General features: G+C 38.5%; 1 protein-coding gene across 3 annotated transcripts; it reads right to left on the bottom strand.

Moving 5' to 3' along the window:
* Positions 1-567: 567 nt before the first annotated feature.
* LOC139692745 (DALR anticodon-binding domain-containing protein 3) lies at positions 568-18752 on the bottom strand. Of its 3 annotated transcripts, none has more exons than XM_071590990.1 (7): positions 18300-18752; positions 18046-18219; positions 17698-17969; positions 10003-10199; positions 1085-1218; positions 835-999; positions 568-704 (listed from the first exon to the last, which is right to left on the bottom strand). In XM_071590990.1, exons 1-7 carry the CDS (start codon positions 18576-18578, stop codon positions 585-587), a joined length of 1341 nt encoding a protein of 446 aa, XP_071447091.1. In that variant the 5' UTR covers positions 18579-18752; the 3' UTR covers positions 568-584. The 3 variants fall into 3 exon arrangements, with proteins under 3 accessions (XP_071447091.1, XP_071447092.1, XP_071447093.1); XM_071590991.1 differs by having other exon boundaries at positions 18046-18208; positions 18300-18432; XM_071590992.1 differs by lacking the exon at positions 18300-18752 and having other exon boundaries at positions 17698-17994; positions 18046-18177.
* Positions 18753-22400: the final 3648 nt, after the last annotated feature.

Below are 22400 nucleotides of genomic sequence, written 5' to 3'. Positions count from 1 at the left end.
TTCTCCACCAATCTGTTATTTCAGTCTCTCTTCTGATTGACTGACTCGCATCTCCTTGGGGACATTGAAAGCTATCACTCTTGCATACATTTGGTATTCTCACAACACCAATCATCCAATATCTTGGATTTTGGTAAGCACCAAACAGTATGCAATTAATAAACAGTATTGTACTGTCAGGTGAGATTGGAGAGTTCACCTCTAATATGAAAAATAATGAAACCTTCTTTGTGCTGTGTGTGCAATTCCCACAAATAAAATGGGGCATCCTTATGAAAGAGAAGAGGAGCCCTAGGACAACCCATGCCACCCTTCTGTTTCCCAGGGACTTGCAGCAATCGCATACATACATGCAGCCTGGGTTGGCCTGAGGCTCGTCACACCCTGATTTGAACCTGGTTGCTATCGTCTATGCCCAAACACTCTTAACCACTAGGCTACCATTCCCCTAGCGTGGTATTAGTCAGCGCACATTTCTTAGTTTTACTCACAGAACAACTTTCAAGGAAGATAAGGATTTTCTTAAAGTACGTGAACATTTGTTATCATAATACTTGAGATAAAAGTTTATTTAAATAAGAATATTACATCTGGGAAACTGGTATTATATTGAAAAGGGCGAAAATACTTTGCATTAGTATTTTGATTCCAGATATGAGATGCAAACGAGAGTACATCAGGGGAAGAAGATGTTTTCTAGGCTCCTGCAAATAAATTTAACCATGTTAGGTGTGAATAAAAGTACATGGTCCATTAGAACAGTGCTAATAAAGCTCAATGGTCTATCATTTCTTCGAATCCAAATCTAAAATTAAGACAAACATTCATCCTTACCGTGAGAATGTGCACGCGGCTGTAGTATGCGCTCAGGCACTTGCACAGGTCTTGCATGAACTGAATGAGCACGTGGACATTGAACGTTGGCAGGTCGGGCCTCACCAGCTGCGCCAACAGGGAAGGGAATGGCATGACGTAGCAATAAAGAAGCGCCCATTCCTCCTGGGAAGGCAAGGCATGCTCATAAATTCATGGACTTGCCAAAGGAGATTGTGCCGTGGAAAATGTGAATGATGTCAACACTGACCTCGGACGAGAGCAGAGAAAAGTCAGCGGACTCGATGGGGGCCAGGGGCGGATAAACCCCCTCCCTCACTTTCTCCTCAAACTGCCTCAGGATAGAAATAAGGCGTGCATAATTGTAGAGGAGGAATGTTGCACCTGTGCAAGAAAAAAATTAGGCAATTCAGCTAACTAGACATTCACACTGGACTGCAAATTTTCATGCCATGGCATACACGTGTGTGCATGTTATGGCATGAAATGTTTGGGATGATGAGAAAAGTCTTCAATTATTTTTTGAAAAGAATGGAAAATAATGAGCATTCCCAGATGAAATAGTGACGCAAATAATCATGGAACCATAAAATTAAAAGAATATTTCATTATGACAAAAATGAAGGAAACACCTGACAACAGCAATCCTTTTTTTTGTCAAAGGCACATTAGTCAATTGTGAAAGTCCCCTAAGAACAGCCATGATAAGTCTATTAAACCAGCCTAAATTAAATCCTATTAAATAGAAACACAATATTAATAATTGAACAAATAAATTGCCATTGAGTAGTCTGGTTTTAGAGTGCCACAAAAGGACTTAAAACACTGAATTGCAAATTTGAATAACGGAGGTAAGTTATCTTATGAAAAAAGCTGTTGAGATCAAAGATATATCCATGCATAGAGATATCCTTGGATTTGCTCCAACGAGTATTTCCAAAAATTTTTCAAAATAATGCATTCCTAGTATGAAACAATGAACAACCCGACTTGGAAGGTTTTGTGTTGTGATGAGAGAGAGAGAGAGAGATGTGCTAATTGGAAGAACGATAGTAATGGACAGTGCTGATGAAGAATATTAGTTCCTGGCAGGGCATCCACCTATGGTAGATAGGATACAGGGCAAATCTGCACAGCATCTGAGACGGCTATAACAGCATTAAACCCCAATGGGAAAGCAATTGCAATAAAATTGTCACATTAATAACACAGTTACAAGAAACCACCTTAATTATTTATCCCAAGAAATAGAACTTAACAAGAAAATAAGTTCCAGTACACATGGGACTCAGCCCAAGGGTCGAACACTCTGGACGCAGTCACACAGATCCCCGGGAGCAGATTCCTATGCTGATCTAGTAGCAATGAATACTAACATCAGTTTCAACGGAGTAAACTAGGGAAGATGGGTGAGGAAATGGAATGTTAAAGCATAGACTGGGATGAAAGGGAAGGAGTACCAAGAGGCATTGGAAATGCATACGACTGAGGATGGGCTCAGCAGTAGAAAGATAAGAACATATAAAAAAAATACAGCAAAAGCCACAAATGAAATAATTATAAAAAACCAAGGAAACAATTGATTATAATGCAATGCTTAGAACAATACCAGAAGGAATGTTAAGGGAGAATTAAATACAAGAAAGTATGAAGAGATAAATAATTAACTGAGTTGAGAAATGAATACATCAAATGAAGAATAGTGGAAGATTCAGTGAGAGTATATATAGTTTTTCCAAAGGAAGGGTGAGATTGGTGGACTGTACAGAAAGGTTAAAGCGTAACAAGTAAGTAAGAAAGGAATATCCATGCACAATATTCAAGAATTAGCAGGAAAATAAATAGCTGAAACAGTAAAGATTTGAGAGAGATGGAAAGAATAAATATAGAAACTATATGGTAATGTTATAGGGCAGTAAGTTTAGGACAGAGAAAGTTACATAGATGGGAATAAGATATAACCAGGCATACTTGACGATGGAATAGAAAGGGCATCGAGAGACTGAAATCAAATGATGCCAGGGGATTAGATAACATCCCATTAACCAAGTTACAGGTTTTGGAAAAGATGGAAGAAAGAACTTTTATGGGCTAATTCATTTTGCATTTCTACAAGAGGGTTTTTGCTGTAAGATTTGCCCGACCAGAGTTAGCACCCATCCCAAAAATGGGAAAATCATCGCTACACAAAGACCTTATGATAATAAGTTTGATTTTGTACAGAGCAAAGGTGGTGCACATAAGACCATCATGTCATCTATAAGAAGCAATTGCTTGGGGGCTTATAGGTAATGGTTCAAGAAGGGTGTAATTTCCATACCAGCAAAAAGGTCACTAATCGAGAGGAACACAAATGGGATATAACTGATGAAGGTACTCTATAAGATACCTCGGACTGGAAAGATAAGCCACTTATCCGCAACCTGCTTATGTCCAAGACTGATCAAGTGCATGTGACAGTACTGTGCAAGAAGGTATGGTGGCTGTGTTCATTGTCGCCAGTGCTATAAAGCAAACATGTGAAGGGAATGGTCAGAGAAGCATGGAGTGAACTGGAGATAAGAATATAAGTGGGGGGGAATCCATAAAATCAGGTTTGCAGATGATCCAGCTTTAATTAGCCAGTCAGCCAAGTGGATGCTGAGTGCATTAGAGCGACATTGTATGGGATGACATTAAATGTAATCAAAACAAACACTACAACATTTTCAAGGAAAAGGAAGGCTACGTTAAGCTTTAAAATAATAGGAAGATAAAAATTACAGCAGATGGAAACAATTAACCTATCTTGGAGGTGGTTCAGACCAAAATGGTCTAAACAGTATGGATGCAAGGAGAAGAATTGCATAGGGCAAAGAAGGTTTCACAAGGAGAAGAGAATTGATGTAGGCAATGTTTAGTAAGATGTGCCCATAAAACATCTACCTCAAATGGTAGACATACAAATACTAATAATGATTATCTTCCACCCAAGACCACCCAGAGATATCTATTCTATTCATTGTAATAATGGCAAGTTAATCTTGTAATCATATTTAACATGATTCTCTCTTGAGAATGCTTTCATACCATGCTTAGTTTGATTTGCCATTTTTTTTCCTTGGAAGCATGTGATTAATGTAAAGGAGCAGAGCTTCCTCCAGCAAATTAAGAAAGAATGAATTCCTCCTGAACTTGCCAAGTGAGCCACAAAAACTCTACACTCGTATATTCCTCGGCAAACATTTGTTGAGGATGCAATGGAGTAACCAGAAGCCTACAAGTGATAATACTGTTTCAAAATAGGTTAAAAGCAGATGATTTCCATTGGACACTTCACTTATCGAACATAAAAGTGAACTTCAGCGAACAAACTGAACACTAGTGAGATGGTCTCAACATTTATACCACGGTAGCCAAGCGATGGCTTGATTGAGTAAGCCATGTGCTCAAGCGAACCGAGAAATATTGGCTGGAAGTAACCCTCTCTCCCTGTCCAAGCTCTCCACTTCTCCCAGGCAAGCACAGATGGCTTCATGAGCATCAGCCAGAAAGCAATCAACAATCATCCCCGTGAAAGAGGGTTGCACAGAGTACCTCACGTGAGAAGCAACATCGAGTCAATCATAAGAAAGTATATGGTGACATTCTTGGTACATTGAGGTATCAATCAAAGTTTAAATGCTTCACACGGTATGTCGAGACTAATGATTCCAGCTGCTGAAAGAGGATGAGGGAAACAAATAAAGAGGCACACAATTGGCTCCTTCTCCATGACCAAACCCACTCATCAGTTTCAGTCAAGTTTTCAGCACATGACAATCTAGTATCGGCCCTCTATCGTATCCCACTAGTTCTGGTTTCCGATGACTTTCCATTCTCCGATATAAAATGAAAAGACCTTCATGCTATCTTCAATGAACTACTCAGAATGCAGAACCACGGATAAAAAGGAGGATACCCATGGCATGTTCCGACCATTGTAACTAGCAGTAGTTTGAGGGGAGGCAACAGACAGCTGCTGAGGTTATTTGTGCCATTAGATGGGAATGGGATGGGAAAGGAGGAAGGGCGAATGAAGAGAAAGCCAGCATCAACATTGGCCCACTCTTATGAAAAGGTGATAGGGGGGGGGGGCCCACAACTTAATGTTCCATTGTCCAACAATCATAGATGCTTTCACCTCATCCTCCTGAATTTCCAGAACATCTAATTCACAACTTTGGGAACAAAGTGATTGTGGAACCAGTTCATTGCGATAATTCTAGTGAGCCACACACTTACCGAATGCCCATACACAAGGCACAGGGAGTTCATTCATTATTTTCCTCAGAGCTTGGGATTCACGCTATTTCTCCGCAACACCACTCTCTTAACCCGTGGCTACCATCTGCCTTAGGACAAAGACGCATGGCGATCCTTGACACAGGGGTGCAGAGACCCTTTCCTTATTGATTTTTTGTCCAGGAACCTTTGACTCACTCTGTACAGCTTGCATGTTTTCTGGCAAACCCCTCTAGTATACAACACTGGTTTCATCTTCATCAATAATGCGAAATAGTTGTAAATCACATTCAGCCATCAATTTGCCAATTTTATCATAAATGGCTCACCTGTGGCACTACTTAATCACACAAATTATTTCTTCTCTACTGCCATAACCAACCAAGTTAGCGTTTGGCAAGTTTCCGTGGGGCATCTTGAATTTCAGGACCATGAATTGCTAGACTATTTGATCACATCTGCATGCACCCCTGAAGGAAGGCCCTTTCCACATTTTCATCTTCTGGTAACCTTAGCATTTCCGATGTCACGTGATTCCGACCGTTGATATAAATTTGACAGTAAATTCCAGATTAGCAACATGAAGCATTTTGACAAACAAGTGAATTATTTGTTTCATTTTGCACTGATATTTCACAACTACTAACCCATTTAAGGCACTACAACTACGACACTGACCTAATACACACACGACCAAAATTTGCCGCAATCTAATTACGCCAACCACTTCACGATCATTTACACATTTAATGAGCTTCACTAATTACCACCACACACCAATCCCACCATATCTCCCCGGAAACAGCATATGCTGTCCGGGAGCGAGGAATAGCACCAGTGGGCAGATGCCCACCGCCATGTCCTAAGAAACTTCCAAACAATACACATTTTTTGACCGAGTCAACAGCCATCACGTGACCACAAAAGAAACCACCCAAACGACATGGCTCGACTCCATTCAGACTGAACAGATCCGAAAGAGCAAGGGTTCACTGCACTTTTACTGCGGAGACATTCCTCGGTCCGATTTCTTGCCAGGCCGGGTTTCACCACTGAGTGACTTGCTACGGATATTTCATGCGCAAGTCTTCTAAGGGGATGATAATTAGCGAGAGTTTACAGTCCCTACATGATGTTATAAACTTAACATTCCACCTGTGTTACAAAGGTGTAATTATTTAATGTTATGAAAATTAATTTTGTACAACATACTAAGGCAAGCATACTGATATTTGCACATGACAGAAAAAGTGGAAGAGAAAAGAGTATGTGGTCACAAGATACAAAAGCCATTTTCGACAAAAATGTTTGCAAAGCAAGTAACTCAATTATTCAATGTATTATCAAATGATCCGAGGTCATGACAATCTCTTAGGCCAGGTTTTACAATATCTTCTTAAACTAAAGGTTAACCTTTGGTCAGGCCAAAACTCAACTTTCTGACTGCTAGCCAAGTTGCACACTGAAAGCTCCATTATGGACATAGGGTGCTCCTACGGTAAGTGTTCACATTCACCAATGACCAATTTGTTAGCTCATACATTTGGAATTTTCGGTAATCTCCAGGTTACATTTACTAATGGTTAATATTAATGAGACATTATTAAACCATGCCTAAGAGTAGTAAAGGAAAAAAAGGTTGTCAATGAATACTTAACTTAGCATATATTATTATTAAGTAATCCACCAGTTTAGGTAGGTTTACAATGGCCACAACTACCAAATAAATATTTTGTGACTCTTAACAAAAGACAGTCAAACATCCTACTCTGCAAAAAGCCCCCCTTCATCTCTGTGTACTTCTTTCCTCCCTTCATCTAGTCCAACATACCTATCCTGTTTCTTCCCCTTTCTTCTTTACCTAACATTTTCCCCTCTATTACAGTCTTTAACATCCAACTGGCCTTCATCCATTTTTCCTGCCTCCATAGGATTGCTCCCAACAAACCCCTCTCTTCGCCCACCATACCAAGTACTTCCTCATTTGTTTTCCTTTCAGTCCATTTCACCATCTCCATTCTTCTCCACACCCACATTTCAAAAGCCTCCAATCTACTTCTATCCTCCTGCTTAGGTGATTCTGTTTTCGTATGTGAAAGCCTCTCTGCCAAGTGCAATTCTTCTCCTTACATCCCTACTTCTTTGACTATACTGATCCAAAACACTTCTGAGATATGTGAACTGTTCCACCTATTCTACTTTCTGCCATCCTATTTTAATGTTTTACTTAGGCCTATCTTTCTGGAAAATCACATAAACTTTGTTTTATTTATATTGTTTCTCATCCCATAGCTGTCGCACTGAATTTCCAATTCACTCAGCAGAGCTTGCAACCCCTTGGCTAACTGACAAACTAAAGCTTGGTCATCAGCAAACCTAATTGATTTTATGCTCTTCCCATACCTCTTCAATCATTTCCTCCACATATGCGTTAAACAGCACCGGTGATAATGGGCAGGGTTGCCCATTATCACCGGTGCCTATTATAAACCTCTTCCTAACACTGCCCATCCGGACTCCCTATTTCCCACTCGCACCTGAGCAGTCTGAGAAATATACAGGTTGCGGATTAGCCTCCTTTCCCTCCAATCTATTCCTATTTTCTGCAATGTACCCATTAGTTTTCACAATTCATTCTATGAAATGCATTTTTGAAATCTAAGAAATAGGTAAATACATCTTGATTGTATTCTATATTCCTCTCGATTAATAATCTCATTACTGCAATGGCATCACGTGTACCTCTCCCCTTCCTAAACCCAAACTGATCATCCCCTACTTAATCATTGGTCTTACTCTCTATCCTTTTGCTTAGGATCCTGAGAACTTTAGCTGCGTGGGATATCAAACTAATTGTCCTGTAGTCCTCACATGACGTGGCCTTTACCTTTTTCGGAATAGGATCTAAAACTGATCTCACAAAGTCTTCCGGCCAGATTCCTTCCTTGTATATGCTACGAATCAGCCCATATACACTCTTCCCCCCACATTTTCCTAAACCTTTTAGTAGTTCAATATGAAATTTGTCCACCCCCACGACCTTATTTGATTTCATCTCTCTTAATGCCCTTTCTATCTCATCATCGAGTATGCCTGAACCTAAGCTATCTTATATAAATTACAGATTCAGTTATGATGTGGTTAAACTGTTCCATAATAACAGAGCCGAAGTTTACTACAATTTTCTTCCAATTTGGAAAACTTTAGTAGTCTTTGCCTCTGTTACTAAGCTATCTGTATCTACGTCATGCTCTCTTTCTATTTCTATGCTTATTGGCCAAACTTCTCCAGCCGACAGTTCTACGAGGACGGTTCAATAAGTACCCGTGTTTGACGATAAAGGGTGTTCCTGAGGGAAGTTTATGTTATCATCATGTGCTGCCATCTATCAAACGACGGTTAAACAAATTTCAGACTGATTTAAAGGTTAGTTTGGATTTGTCAGCCATTCGAGTAAGACGTGTTTCGTGATTTTCCCTAAGATGGATAAAGAGCAGTATCGTTCAGTAATTTGCTTTTTGTTTTGGGGTGGGAAGAAATGTGAGGATATAAAAGCAAAGTTGGAAGCTGTTTATGGGGACACTTCAGGCCATCTATGACCACAGTTAGATATTGGTTCAACGAATTTAAACGTGGGCGAACATCTGTTTTTGATGAGGAGCGACCAGGATGCCCGGCAGACGTGGTTACAGAGGAAATCATTCAAAAGGTCCACGACATGATTCTCACTGATCGACGAACGAAAGTGAGCGAAGTAGCAGAGGCCGTGGATGTGTCGACCGGAACGGCAAATAATATTTTACATGATAAGTTGGCGATGAAAAAATTGTCGGCCCGATGGGTGCCGCGATTGCTCACGGTGGACAACAAGTCGATCCGGCTGTCAACTTCATGAACTACGTTATGAATAGCTGCCGAACCCTCCGTATTCACCCTCGTACACACCGTTCCCTTCGACTTTTTCTTCGTCCCTAACATGAAGAAATGGCTCGTGGGAAAAAAATTGAGCTCAAAGGAGGAAGTTATCGCCGAGACAGAGATGTATTTTGGAGAGTTCGACAAATCCTATTTTTTGGAGGGGTTAAAAAAATGGCCGGAATGCTGGGAGAAGTATATCTTTCTAAATGGAAACTATGTTGAAAAATACAAAAAAAAGTTTTTGAAAAACTGGTTTCTTTATTCCTAACATGGGTACTTATTGAACCGCACTCTTATACATTCCTTCCATCTCTCTTGGATATTTTCTGTGTCCACTATTATTTTACCCGACTTATCTGTTAACTGTTAGCACATATTTTCCCTTTTCACTTCCCGATAATGATTTAACCTTGCTGTACAGCACACCAATTTCACCCTTCCTCCGCAAACTCTCCATATCCTCGCACTGCATCTTCCACCATGCTTCTTTTGCTTCATCCGTTGCCCGTCTCAATTTATTATTTAACTCTTTGTACTTCATTTTGCCTAAATCCACGTTTACATTCTTCCAATTTCTTCTCTTATCCATCTTTGTAATCGTCTCATCCTTGATCCATGGTTTACTTCTCTTTTTCCCATTAACGGTTCCCATAGTTTCTTATGCCACTATACCAACAGCCAACCTATAGCACACATTATTAACTGTCTAAATGACAAATATGTTTCTGAGAACCCTTTGATGAGCCAAGGATGGCAGAGGAGGAGTAGGAATTTGACAGCATAAAATTTATAATGTGTTGAATGCAATATTTTCATCTGCAATATCATTATTATTAAATTAATTTTTAATAATAGTAATATATTTGCTAAAATACCAAATTTTAAACTTCTCACGGGTCACCCACAGACCAAAGGGAGTCATAGTTTTGCCACAGTCTTCCACCACTTCTTAATTACTTATCTCTATTGCCCTTCAGAAGGATTCACCTTTGCTGCTCTTCTCACGGCTGAGTGTAAACTTGTCCTGCAAGTCGAGGGAAATGGGCTGTGAGGGCTTGGTGCTGAGCAAATCCACTGTGACAGCTGCGTCAGACAAGGCCGCAATGAACTTCTCCCAAGGAGGCTGATGGACCAAAGACCCATACTTGTGGACAGACGCCTGCTCCATGTCCCTCCCTCTCATCCTTGAAGGACAACAAAGGACGAGAAATGAAGCCCGGGCGAAATTGTCCAACAAATCACATTCACTATTCCTTATTTACTTGACCTTAAGAATTCTCTAAGGAGAGAACAAATTAAACTATTCTAATTCACCCAGTAACATTGCAAGGCAACTAAATACATGCATATTGTGTACAGACAATAAAAAAGGTCAATTTTGGCAAAACATTTCATTCAAATGAATACCTAGTAATGCCCATCATAATGTATTTGAAATACAGTCTGTTGATAATCATAATTTTTTTAGAATTTTTCAAATATTCTTCGGCTAATTTTGTCATCATTTTTAATGTACGACTAGCATAGTTGATCCTTAATGTGACCATTATCAAGTTCACAGCCTATGGGAAAACGTGGTAAGGCACCAAAGAATGTTTATGCACATATATGGGCATGCTCTACGGGTAAACATGCAGGGGAGCAGTCAATGGAGAGCATGCAAGATTAGTTTCCTGCAGTCTGGCATAATTCATTGATGGCATCAGGAAGATGGGCAAAGGACTGAAAGAGACGATTGTACACACAAAATTAATGAGGGTAAACTACAAAGAGCTGCCTGAGGACCAACGTGTGTAGCTGAGAGATCGAAGCCAAGAGCAATTTGAGGACACGGAGAATGCTCGAGACGAGGGCAAAATGGGTTGGCCAAAAAGGCAAAAGAACTGTCGTGATTCAAGAGATGCATTTCCGTTTACATCATTTGTGATGCAATTCATTAAACATTAAGCAAAACAGGTTCTGGCGAGATCAAAGGCAGTCCTTAGGGGATAATCAACAAAAGGATGGAGGACTACGGTTTAGAAACAAGGCATGACCATGCAAAGAAAGCAATACAGCTCTGCAGAAGATATTGTTTAATCACAATAAACACTCAGTTTTAATATCACAATAGATGTAGATATAATTGGAAAATACCAGGGGATACAGAAATATATCAGTTAAGACTACACTATGGAGATACACAGATTTGGCGACAGCAGGATTTATTCACACAGTTTCCTACAGCAGATGTGAATTTAGATTAGGATTTAGGGCTGGTGAAATGAAACATGGGATTCAAGAAAATAAAACGGAAGAGAGATGGGGAAATGGAATGGGGAAGTATAAATCCAAATGAATAGGAAGGAGCTCCAAGAGGCAGGGGGGAAGTTTATGAGTGAGGACAGGGAAATGGGTGGAGTGGAAAAAAGTTGAAACATCTCAAAAATAAATATCGAGAAAGCAGGAAACAAAAATATAGGAACAGTTAATTGGAAAAGAACAAGGAGACAATGAATTACAGGTGAGATGATTAGGAAGACGAGACGATAGCAGGAAATGGGCAAATGTGAGGACAGAATTATGCCAAAGGACTTACAAACAAAAAATAATCGACTAAAGTGAGAAGCTGATAGGACAAAAGGAGTGTCGCGGAAGATGCATTTGCAAGGATGTGGAAAATTAATCTGAGAAAGGGTGAAAATGGTTTGCCATCGATTAAGTGAAAGCACCATCAGGAAGTTAGAGGGGGAAATCCAAAAAAACTATGAAAGATACACCAGGAAAATTATTAATTGAACCAGGAAAGGTTCAAGAGAATTAAAAACATATTTAGAGGAAGATTAAATGGTCAAGATTTTGTGGCTACAAGTATAACCAGAGAACAATTATAAGCCATAGATGAGGATAGTTTAATTCCTGGCATACTTATTGCAACATACGAAGGGCATAAAGAGAATTGAAACCAAATAATACAGCTGAGATGGATAACATCCCCAGAGAACTACTTGAGGCCTGTGAAACGTGGAGGGAAGGGTTTTTAAAGGTTAATAATCCAAGGCATTTATGAGGGAGGAAATAAGTCAGAAAATTGCATCAGATCAGTGTTGGTTCCTATCCCAAAAAAAGGAAAGGCAAAGGCAACCTCATGTGATGAATAGAGAACAATAGGTTTTATTTCACACACAGCTGAAGGGGTATTTAGGTTGCACAAGGAAGAATCCAAATACTTTGCATTTCCAGAGGATAGAATTTATCACTGTCCGCTGGTTTATAAGTGTAACCTCTACCATCCATCCAGGTGATGCTACAGTCTAGCAAAACCAGTTGACAGCAATATATTCTATCCTGTGGAAACACTAAGTATTCTGATTCCTCCTTGTACATTACCATGGAGTTCCACAAAGTATCGGCCTTCACTATCTCTCAATAAAGGCATTTAGGATGATCAATAAGAGGATGGTGAAGAGGGAATATGATTACTTAAGGAACGACTTTTTTTTTAAGGCGGCATGATGTATAGGTGATGCCATAGCAGTAATGATATCACTAACACAAAAAAATATGAAATATCATCACTGTGAGTCTCCTTGCTTCGTATATCTTGATGGATTTTTAGTGAAATGGGAAAAACTAATGAGTATATTGCAGAAAATAGGAATATATTGGAGGGACAGGAAGCTAATCCGCAACCTGTACATGTCTCAGACTGCTCAGGTGCGAGTGGGGAACGGGGAGTCCGGTTGGGCAGTGTTAAGAAGAGGTGTAAGGCAGGGTTGGCCATTATCACCGTTGCTGTTCAACCTGTATGTAGAGGAAATGATTAAAGAGGCATGGGAAGAGCTGGAGGTAGGAATGAGTGTAGAAGGGGGATTCATAAAATCAGTTAGATTTGTGGACGATCAAGTTATAGTTAGTCAGTCAAGTGGTTACTATCACAGTTGAATGCATTAGAAGATCAATTTGATAGGTATTGGATGAGAATCATTGTACACAAAACAGAGGCTATGGGGTTTTCATACTAAACTAGGAGGACGAAAACTAGAGCAGGTGTTAGCAGTTTACCTTTCTTGGAAATGTTATGGAACTCCAGGGTCAGTAAGAAGAAGAATTGCATTATGCAAGGAAGCTTTCACAAGCAAGGAATTGAGATATCTGTACGACATGGTAATTTTGAATTACAGTATAACGTTAGGAAAAAAACTAATTTAAGAAAAGTTAAAGCAGGGCTATTTTGTATGGTGTGGTAACATGGTCATTGAAGCTAGATGGTAGGTATAGAGAAGGAGACTTTAGAGATGTGCGCCTGGAGAAGGACAGCAAAGGTGAAATGCATGGACAGGTAGTCAAACCAAGCAGTCATAGGCATGGGAGAACACTACTTCATCAGGCTTTCAGGAGGCAAGTTAGTTGATCGCACAATGCAACCGAACAGTGCATCTGCTTAACTGCACTTCTGCCAAAGTACCCAGCTCATACCAACTGCATTGACAACCCTAATACCAAACAAAGTGCAGAATGCTCTGTACATATTGGCTGAAAGGTATTTCACATCATATTAAAGGCATATCAGTTTACGCATTTCAAATGAATAGTTCCTTGAGAATGACTAATACATAACGCAGTTAAATGACTTTTTGGAGAAAATACACATGGCATTGATATCATTGTCACTAGACCTATAGGCATATTAAACCATAGAATTTGAGCTGTTATTTCCCATTATAATGCAACCTCACAAACAGGATTACGTCAAGGGTGTCTTCTACAAACTACCTGAATGCAATCTGGGGCAGCATTCAGGACTTTTATCAGATATTATCCTAAATCTCCGTGGAAAAGCTTGCATCCCCTCACTGAGTTCTTGTCTTTACTTTGATGCCTTAGGTCGTTTCATAGGAAGTATGGAATGCGTCATCTATGTTTGTTTGTGCCCTTAGGAGAGCCCTGTGGATTTTCTTTCGCTGTGTCGGTGGGGCTGCTGACCTATGTATACATGCTGCCACCACAGAATGCTAACTACGTGGCCTATCAGCTAACAAAAAATACTTTGCAGGTTGAGCCTAATCGCCTCCTCCATTTGCAGCACACAGCAATGAATATTGCAAAAGTCATTATAAAAGCCAAACGTTCACTTTGCCCACACAAAAATGTTGCCTAGCAGATTTATGGAATACTGAGTTTTACCTTAGTTATTTTTATTAAAGAGCAATCCATGGGCAATGTAGCTAGGAAAAGAAGTCCCTTGAGAAGTTCTGAAACGTGGTGTCAAGATTAAAAAAATGGTAATAACCTTGCATTGTGTTCAGAAATACCAACCAGGAAAATGGTTCTTTGGTTAATAATTAGACCACATGGATACTAATAGTCAGTGCTTTCAGATGAGACATTTGCACTGAAAAATAACAGGCATTCTTAGTAAATGCCATAGCTCCACAAATGAACAAGAAATGTGGTACAGATCGATACATATATTGGATGCGCTGGACATATCCAAATGCTCTCCGCTATCATCGCAAGTTCAATGCTGCTGCAGCACAATTTCTTTCGCTGCCTTCATTTTTACTGTCATCGTTAAACCTTATTATTATCGATGGCAATGTTAGGCATATAATTCACCTTTATATATCCTTCATAAGGTAACTTTGAATCTTCATACATTACATTTTTCTGCATTTCATTTGCAAATTTGCACGGTATCTAAGGAAGGGGAAACTCAAACTAATTCCTCCAAGAAGTGCAGCAACGCACAAGCCACATTAAGTTCACAACCGAGTAAAATATTTTGTTTTGAACCATTAAATTGAAACTGTACTGTTACCTTAAGACAACAACATCACGAGCCCGCTCAACATGATTTAAATGCAAGCTTTCATTCCCAACCAGTTACCTGCATTGGTATTCCCAGCAATGCTTTCCTCTTTGTTTTGCAAGACTTGAGGAGGATCCAACTAATGCATTTCAGTGTGATTGTCCATTCACGGGCATGGCGCTCCCCCTTGCCTAAGCCTTGGTGGAATTAATCCATGATGAAAGGAAATCAGACTATTCCATATGACTGCTTATTCAAGGTTGCAGGTAATTTAATAATTACTGATTCCAGGTTTTCTAGAATAAATGTTTACTTTTCAATATTTTGAGCTTTTAGATTGATACCTCATAACATTGATGTGGATAGGGCAAAATTTACATGAGCAAATACTTGGGCATTTTCTCCAGCACAAAAGACACTCATTGGTAATAAATTATTAAAATAGTTTTAAAACATTGATTTCTCCCCAAATAAAAATCCACCTTAGGAGCAAGATTACCTTGCTTCCAGAATTGTCCTTCCATTTGGGTTATTTTAATGCTTTAAGAATTTAGATAGAAGTTAATTGTATTTAAAAACCTTTCAGCTTTTTTAATTGCTAGAATTAAGAAAATTCAGAAATTCATTCAGAATATGCACAGCAGACATTTGACAGGTATTTATTGTTAGGGAAAAAATCATTCCCATTGTACATTATTTAGCTAACTTGGTCTTCTAATGCTGAACAGTTAACTTTTAAACAATTGCTGTTGTTGTCATTGTTTTAGTGTGGCAGCAGTTAGGCAGTTGTTGAATAGTGTATCCCTTGATTAGCCCAATTAAAGGCTTGAATCCTGCTCCAAGATGTACACACACATGAAGCCCAAGTCTTACCCTCTTGGTACATAATACATCGAATGCTGCCATTGCAAAAACATACTAGATTAATTCATATCGAAGTCAAAGGAGTCATCCTTTTACTATCCACTATCTTTTCCTTAGGAAAATAACATCAAATCTTCAAAATTCAAGGACTCTTTCATGGCTTTTGTCATTCTTGGTCTACTTGCTTTCTTTCACATATGGCTGGTCACCCTGCTTATAAACCACTGGCAATTACTTGAATTCGGTCGTCCACCCAAGTCTCCAGTCAATAAGCCTGCCACCCTGTGTCACTGATGTATAACAAGAGAGACATTCTGACAAGAATTGGGCCCATTGCCAGTTTATGAAGAGTTAATAACAGACATTAAGACCCTCAAAAACAAACCTTGCAAATGCAAATGATGCAGAGCATTGAAACTGGTCTTGAATAAATTTTTATCTAGTGGAAATTTGTAGCAGTCTTCATCTTGTAGTTGTTACGAAAAAATTCCACCACATCACACCTGAATCTGTAATTTATATATGATGAGTTAATTTGAATTAAGAGTCTTTTGAATTCTCGACATGACGAGGGCCATGCTTTTGAGCAGAACACAAATCATTCCCTCTTTCATAGAAAAGGCTTCAACCTCACACTTGTTTTTTTATTAAGAACCAATGAGTACAGATTGATTTGCAGATCAGAATCATATACATAATAATTTGTTGGCCCCCTGGAGAAAATGACACCAGATAATGGATTGAAACAACTACAACAGCGTTATGTTTCAGAGCACCGTTTTATTCTTAGAGATGCCATTAGTCAGAATTAAGGTAGGATGGAGGCCTTCATGTTCTTTAAGCCCACCTGCAGCAGGTGGAGTATTCAAACAGAGCAAGAAAGGCAGCCTTACCTCAAATTATGGGCTATAAAAGATATCAAAACTTCAACATATTTAAACCTGTTATTTCCTCTGATAGGCTGGAGATCACCTCAAACAAAGGTCAAATGAAACAGAGGAAAGTTACTTTCTGTTGAACACCTGTGGTTAAGTACCCCAGTCGATTTCTGGGTACTGAGAAAGAGAACACAGAGTTTAAAGCAGGGGATTACCAGAAGCATCAGCCGTGTTTTCGGCCCCTCTCACACTGATCTGACTTAAACAGAGAGCATAATGGTTTCATCGAGCAGATACTGCGATAAGAATCTAAAGCAACCTTGATTAAAAAGGAAAAGGTTCTCGCTAGCGGTAAAATGCTCATACATTTGCAATTCGGTCGGGGTCCAATGTACAGGATGATAATTTTAACCAAACATTTCTATAAAATGGATCACAAGTAAAAAACAAGGATCAAACTATGTTGCTGTTTAGCACAGGTATTCAGATCGCACTTCTGAGGTTCCTGATGAGGGATCGGAATAGCAAGTTCTCAAAGAGGATAATTCCGAATCACCACATCCAATTCCTACACGTTTGTAAGGGTGCGCATCAAGATCAAAGCAAGTGATATTCCAAGCCAAACGTTGGAATAGAGAATTTCACACAAAATTAATCAAAGAGAGCAGCAGGCCATTCAACTGTTGTAGATATTCATTATATTATGCACAATACATATTTCTATACACATGCGCTGTGCTTGAAGATTCATTACTAAGTTGTAAACAATAATGGGAGTTACTTGCACGGTTGAATTGTGTGTTGACGTTGATGGCAATTGTACATATTAAGCTGCCACACACAGAACCAACCGACTTTCTAGTAGCCAGCTGCTCTCCTTCCCGAGTTTTGTCGCAACTTCTCGCAAGATGCACATCTTAAATCTTTCCAGAAAAATCAACAAGTCTATCTTGCATTAATTATTGAATGAAACAGGGAAAGATGGATAATACACATCATAAACGATATACATGAACTTCCATGTAACAAAAAACGAAACGTTAACCTAAACGTCTGCTACAATATGCTCTTTGATGTGTTTGTATGTCGTCTACAAGACAAAATTTTACAAAAAACTAAATAATTGGAAAGCAACCATTCACCGCTTACCTTCGATACATGTCCGCACTGATGTTCACTTCCTTCTTGAGACCACTGCAATTTCTTACAACTCCACACACCAACGTGGACACATTTGATAATTTTACTGCAGGATTTAGCGTTAAATGCAATTTAAGACAGCATGCTGCAGAAGCCGGGCCCGTCGAAATGGTGTAGCCTAATTTTTCTAATACTCTAATTAACACCTTTGAAATTAAGGCCAGTCTCAGCTGACTCAAATCACTATCTTCAGGGATGAAATCTGTTGACATCGATATGACCTGCATGAATATGGTCATAAATGAACTAATATTTGATAACCTTAAGAAAATGCACATGGTTCTTCCACAAATTTACCTCCCCACGTCTCTCTTGGCTGCCATATTTTAATCCATTGGAATGAAGAGAGATTAAAATGGTTTTAAACACACTGGTTCTATCGAGTTTCACAACGATTTTCCCGTTCTTTAAACTGCACTCCTTGATTCGCATCGGCCAAGATTCACTTTCTCTAATAAAACTATTAGCCACCTGTGTGAAAAATAATTTGTTTTTACACAGAATATATATAATTTCAACACCACCGCAAATATATTCACACAACTATTTACCAATGCATGTATCTCTTCATTATGACACATTATTTCTTTAATAGTATCAATTTCGGGAGGTGATATTGCAGAACGAGGCATGTCCTTCGCACAGTCCACGTGGGAATAGGAACTCACTAAATCCCCTTTCTCTACAAAGTTTCTGTTGATTTTTAACCAGGATCCCACATTCCAAACATGCCGATTCGAAGATAACAAAAAGGAACCATACCAATTCTCTGCAAAGCAATGCTTCAGCTCCGAAATGAGATCTTTCAAAACAGGGCTTCCCCCACTCATTATAAACGATATTAGAAAAATAAAACACGTCAGCACCTCCAATAACTGATAACAAATATTATCCAAAATATCCAACTAGTGAAAAAAGTTTTTCGAAGGTGTACTTAATTTCTTTCGCCATCAAATAGATCACATTCTCACGACCAAAACCTCGACTTGCAGCTGACAAGATTATACGCGACTTCACCACAATTTGGAGTTCAGAGAAGGGTTCCCACAGTTCTCGATCATTTCATATGTTCAAGGCGTCATTATCATTTTCCTCTCCAGAGGGCTATGCATGTTAAGAACCGCAGAGTAGTAGAACAGACAATTTCGATCACATTCAAGGGTTTCTGTTTCGATGGAATGTGAATTCCTTCATCCCACGGCATTAAATTTCTTATAAAGTCAACTTATCCCATCCATTATTAACGCATTACGTGCAACTTAAGTTTTTATACTCGTACACTTCATTTTTTTTGTTCAACGGTGCCTGAAATTATCCGACGAAGTGGGACATTTCGGGCACTATTTATTCCCAAAGACATCAATATCAAATTTTGGAAACTAATATTCGTACGCTTTTTGAAAATAACCGGTTTTATTTACTCAAAAGACCAAAAGATAAAAAATAAACGGTATAAGGTACACCAATGATAGGTAGTTACATATTTGATCATAAGAAAAATCCTTAAGGTGAAATGAGAGCCATCGAGGTATTCCCAGCGCAACGATTGATGCATGAATTACGATTATTTTTACAAAAATCACGATTTTTTAATTACACTTCCAGCATTATCGCACTACATCAAAAGGGGCTTAGAAATATTTTCCTTCCAATAAGTAGATAATGAATAAAAATTTCCTCCACAACAAACGTATAAAAATGAAACAAACCCTACATTCTTGAACCTATACACATTATTGACCATCCATGGAGTGCATCATATATTATTTTAAAAGTGTCACAACCAAATTTGTCATGAACTGTCTTGCCTTAGGACGTCCAAATTACTTTACTCATTAAGCTATCCCCAACTCATTCTTAAACTTAAAATATACCGATAAAATTGCTAACCTCAATATTTGACAGCGTCATATAACCCTTAAGATTTCCCTGATAATTTTAGTGGAAGGGTGCCGTGTCTCATAGTGAACCTACTTGGTCGGATGAACTTACTTGGACTTGATGAACCTACTAAGTTTTATGCTTCCTATCATTGTCTACTCACCAGAATTTTATGAACAGGCATAACAAATATTCTTACATTACAATTTTTCCCTAAGAATTATAGGCCATATTGATTAACAACATCACTTATTGATTTAATTGTGCCAGTTGACTAACATCAAATCATACCTATTCCTTTGGCGCGAACCCAAATAAAAAAGGTACCAACGCTTAAATTTTAAAAGAAAACAGAAAACATCTAAAAAGCGTGAGTGATTAATTGCTAACATATTAATTACCTACTGAACTTACACTAACCCTTTTGTGGGCTACACGGAAAGGAAAGAGTCATACTTCTGGATGAAAATAAACCTAAATCATATTCTTCAATTAAAAAATTAACATACCAATATTTTCAAATCTAAAATCTCACGCACAACTCAATGCCCATTCTTTGAACGCCTAAATTAAGTGGACTCGTATGAAATAAACTATTGTGAATTTTTTATTGTAAGGGATTGAAGACAGTGACTGAAAGAGAAATGTTTTGCTGCAACAACTTTTGTTTTATCCTAGAAGCAAAATTATCGGTACATCATTCGAATTCACCCGAGAACAATACTAGAAATAATCTCCAATAGCCTAGCCTTCGTCGATTATGAGCGAAGTATTTGTTAATAAATTATGTCGTGTTGCTGTATGTTAATTTATATGAGGTAGAGTCTGCTTTGGCTTTGCATTACGCTCACTGACCAAACGCTGAAGTATTCATGATGCAACGTATTAATAAATATCACTAACTGAGCCAACAAGTGGCTCAAAACACACGAAATAAAAAGGAATGGGATACGTATTGTAACAATTCCTGATTGGACAAATGTATTAATTGTAATGGGGAGAACTATGAAAATGCTTAGTTTGTTTCGTAAAAAATTAAATAAATATATAGCTTTAAAAAAAATCCTGTTATTTTTGGGTACCCCATCATTTATATGGAAACGCTCATTTTTATTTCCACGCAATTTATTAGTTTTTAAGCCCTGAAAGGTTTTTCTGTTTTTTGACCCTGTTAATAGAGTAGAAATATAGTTTTAGATGAGCATACCACAATCATCAATTGAAGCACCGAATCTATCTTTCTCATAGAGCTTAACCCATCACATAGCCAGGAAAAAACACAATTTTTAGTGCCCTGCAAGCCACCCCTATGCATTGCCTCAAAATATGCATATAAAATTGATGAAGCTATACCCCATTCCAAGTAAAACCCTACAAAACAAATGAAGCAGCTAAAGCTAGGTAGTTGCAAGTCCATGCATGCATACTTAACCAGCTCTCACAAACACTAAAAGAAAGCTAAACCAAACTTACATAAAACGAAATATAGGTGCAGCAGAGAATTTAACTCGAGAATATGTGAAAAATAAAAATAGAGAATGAATTCATTTCCAGTGTAATATAAGACAGACCATGTATCATTTTATCAAGTCATCATTTCAATTTGTCCTCCATACAAAACTTAATGAATACATCTCTGAGAACTGAAAGGAAATATAAAAATTGATGACAATGACAACTGAAAAATTGGAAATTTAATTTTAAAAGCAACTTTGGGATTCAGTTCTTCAGAAGGGCAGGCTGGGTATCACAGGTCATGACACTGAAGAATATGTAAAAAGGTATCCTGCAATAATTTAGGGACAGCAGGAAGCGTTCCTCCGCATTGGTAACAATGATGAAACTTGAGCAAGTTTACACCCCATGAATATCTACATACTTCAATGATCCCGATTTTTGTGTTACTTTCAATCAACTACTTCCTTTTGTCATCATTGGGGTTTTCAGCATTTGATTCAATATCCTATTCTGAAAAGGGAGAGAATATACCAGGCAAGAGATTGCTGCCATCTCAGTATTTTCTTTGGTCTGGTTTGAAATCAATTAATTAACATGTAGTTCTAGAGCTATCAGGTATTGCTGTCGTTTATGTCTGTGATTAGCATCACAGTTGCATTTAATATCATTGGAAATTATTTTGACAGAGGTTTCTTGACAAGGTTTCTTGTGTTGCAGTACCAGGGCTGTTTAGTATTCAGTTCAGTCCACAACAACCTTACCACTCTTAAGGCAGTTTATGATTCATTCAGAAAAGGTGACTGGAATTCCTTTTCTTTCCCACAAACTCCCATGACTGGGTTTTGGCAAGGGCTGATATCCATTAAACCATACAAGGAATCCCATTTCTGACTATCAACTTCAATTCTTTTTTATGGTGACCCCATTGCCCCATTCAAGCCAGCAAAAGTTGAACTTATGTCCAATAGGAATTATACAGTGCTCAGCTACTTCATGCCCAGAACACCTGCAATAGAAAAATAAAGGCCCTTATAATGCTAAAAATATTCCAATCCCAACTCTTCTGACTAATGCATTTACTCTTGCAGCAACATAATTACTAAATATTCATGCTGTTACATTCACACTCAATTTTTGGAATGGATAAAAATGAGCCTCTGGGCGAATATAGAGCTTTCATAAATGAATTGTGATAAAGGGAATTATTAGATCATGTGCCGAGTGCCTTTTTAGCCAAGGGTAGAACTCACCCAATACTGTTTCCATTGACATTAAAATCTCAAGCATCAGGGTTTATGGAAGGTGGAATGGTG

The sequence above is a fragment of the Hetaerina americana genome, unplaced genomic scaffold (genome assembly GCF_022747635.1).
Source record: "Hetaerina americana unplaced genomic scaffold, ioHetAmer1.1.p SCAF_40, whole genome shotgun sequence".
NCBI classification, from domain to species: Eukaryota; Metazoa; Arthropoda; class Insecta; order Odonata; family Calopterygidae; genus Hetaerina; species Hetaerina americana.
Note: the sequence above shows the minus strand (reverse complement) of the source record. Positions and strands in the feature narration are given on the sequence as shown.